We start from the raw sequence: 2,938 nt of genomic DNA on the forward strand, positions 1-2,938 counted from the left end.
ATCACATGCACATCCTAGTTAAGACGATGAAGTTGGTGCTGAAGATGATGATGAAGATGAAGATGATGCTGACGCCTGCTAACGATGATGATAATAATCAAAACGCTGTGGTGAGGCATTAATAAATAAAATGTTTGTGACTTTGGCGATGATGATGATGATGATATAGGGATGATGATGGTTATGATAATGATGACAATGATGGTGATGACGAGGAAGATGACGAAAATAATCAGTTGATGACAATAAATAAAACTATAAACAATTCGGCAAAAAGATGATCTCTGGCGGATGGTGGTGGTCTCATAATTAAAACGAAATAACTCAAGTAAAAACATCGTTAACGTGAACACACACATACATACGAACACACGCAAACATACGCACATACAAACACACAAACACACTCATACACGTATAAACGTGCGTATGATAAACGAGTAAAAAATTATTTATAAAACTACAGAGCTGTGATAATTTATACGCATGCAACAGTGAGTCTTTGCGCGCGTGTGGGTTCTCTCGCTACCACATAAAGAATATTCACATTAATCCATTGATTGCCTGTTACATGTCTTAGATACATGTCCGTTTCACAAATTTAATTAATTTTAAATTAATATGCAAAGATCTTAATAATAATTGTATGAATATTTATGAAGAGCAGCAGTAAGCATCGCTGCTTCAGAGGCGCCCGAAGCCCAAGCAGATACATATTTTGATGAGATGTGTCTCAAAATTTTTGTTGAACTGAAGACCTCACAGCGGAAAACATAGCAACGTCTTTCGAGTCAAATCCATTTCAAACGGCCATACAAAATCTTTGATACAAATGCAACAGTATTTGTATGAAACTTTTTGCTGTATTAGTAATACTACATTGAAAACATTTACTGCATCTAACTGATTTACAGATAAATTTTCATATTCTGCAAGAATGTTTCTTGCTACAAAATGACACCACACACACACACAAACACACAAGCACACACAAACGTCATAATTCTCATCTCATCATATATCACAAATTATTATTTACCTGTTACAATAAGGCATGGAGACAGATATACTGAGAGGATCATACTTAACATTTGAAACGCACGTGCATCCCGACAATGCTACTCTATACATGCTTATAAGAAACATAAGGAAATACTTACTACTGAATTATATACAAGTAACATTTATATATATATATATATATATAAATATAAATATATATATATATATATATATATGTTTGTATATATATGTGTATATATACATCTGTATGCATGCGTGTATGTATAATTTTTGACGGCTCTTTAACAAGTGAGGTAGCGGTAATGAGACCACATGTGAGTAAATCATAGCATCGCTATAAATTATCAATCATTCATTCTCGCCGGGACGCTGCATGCCGCAGATGAGAAATATCTTTCAAATTGTGTGATGCAAGCTGGATATGATTGCATAGACAAAAATATAATTATGTATGGCGGAATTATGATGTATATCTGCTAAAAATGTAATTACAGTTTTTAAGAAATCATCTTAAATCATGGAGGATCTAGGGTCGTTGTCGAGTATTTAAATATATTCACTTATAATGGGTCTTAATTATCTTATGGCTGAGTGTATGTGATTGTGTGCATGCGTGTGTGTGTGCTTACGTATTTAGATGGTAATAAGTTCAACCAATTGAAATTGAAGAGAGCACGCTTATAATGTGCGTTTGAATTTATGTGGATGAGTGTTTGGAATGGAGGGGGGAGCAGGCAACACGTTTGTGTCTCCTCGTCTGTCTCGCGTCCGCTCCAGCTGCCTCTCCACTCAACAGTGATTTGAGATTTTAAACATTGTTTTGAAGAAAATTTGTGAAACAATTAAAGAGACGCAAAAAGAAAATGTTGATAATTATTTTATGTGACTGCATTAATTTATGACCTGAGAGGAAAGAAAAAATGCTAGGCCATCGCACATGTAAATCACAATATTTTGTGACCTGATCGGGATGTGTGTATACATAACATGGGAAGTCTCGTTACGAAGGCTAATAATTATCATTAACCAGCAACAATATGCGATCTTAAAATTAAGCATCAGCAACTGACACAAACAACATCATAACATGCTTCGTACAAAACAAACAAATAACCGCCGCAAATAACACACGGCATAAAGTGCCACATCAACACAAAAACACACGACACAGACGTGATGATGATGATGACAGCAACCGAACAAACCTTCTTTCTTCATGCCGGCTCTGAAGCACTTCTTCAGCCTGCAGTATCTGCACTGGTTCCTCTTGTCCTTATCAACGTGGCAGGACCTTACGAACCGACACTGGTACACGTGGTTCTTGCGCACGCTGCGTCTGAAGAAACCTTTGCAGCCGTCGCACGACGAGGCGCCGTAGTGTTTGCCTGTGGCTTTGTCGCTACAGATGGCGCAGAGGCCGTTGTTGGGACTGCTGGCCGACATGAAATGTTGTGGCGAGTTGATGCTTTTGACGTTGCTCATGCCGATGTTGCCAAAGTTGCTGTTGATGTTGTTAACGTTATGGCTGTTGCTGCTCATATTGTTGATGTTGCTCATGTTGTTGGCATTGTGGTTGTTGTTGTTCAAGCTGGTAACATGGTTTACGTTGTTAACGTGGTGACTGTTGTGGTTGTTGATTGTGTTGTGATTGGGTATGTTGTTGCTGTTGATGTTGTTGTGATTGTTGATGCCGTTGCTGTTTGTTGTTGTGGAATTTACTGCGTTGTTGTTATGGATGAATGTTTTTGTTGAGACGGGAGTGAGGATGTTGTAAGGGTTGTTTGAGCTGGATGGCAGGTCAAAGTTCAAGTTGTCCACCTCTTCTACAAAATTCAACTCACCTATTTGGCAAATTATATCATTTAAACAATTATTCAACCAATTTTAACATAATTTTCAAGTAATTAACAATGAA

General features: G+C 37.2%; 1 protein-coding gene across 1 annotated transcript in view; it reads right to left on the minus strand.

Annotated features, from left to right (window-relative positions):
• The window catches only part of HELRODRAFT_67417 (hypothetical protein), a gene marked incomplete at both ends in the record, with an annotated part of 6,753 nt that extends 4,287 nt beyond the window's left edge, over positions 1-2,466 (minus strand). Inside the window, one exon of the mRNA XM_009024319.1 lies at positions 2,229-2,466. Within this exon, the coding sequence (XP_009022567.1) occupies positions 2,229-2,466 (238 nt within the window). The remainder of the gene's footprint in view (positions 1-2,228) is intronic.
• Positions 2,467-2,938: the final 472 nt, after the last annotated feature.

Source organism: Helobdella robusta (genome assembly GCF_000326865.2).
Source record: "Helobdella robusta unplaced genomic scaffold HELROscaffold_4, whole genome shotgun sequence".
NCBI lineage: Eukaryota > Metazoa > Annelida > Clitellata > Rhynchobdellida > Glossiphoniidae > Helobdella > Helobdella robusta.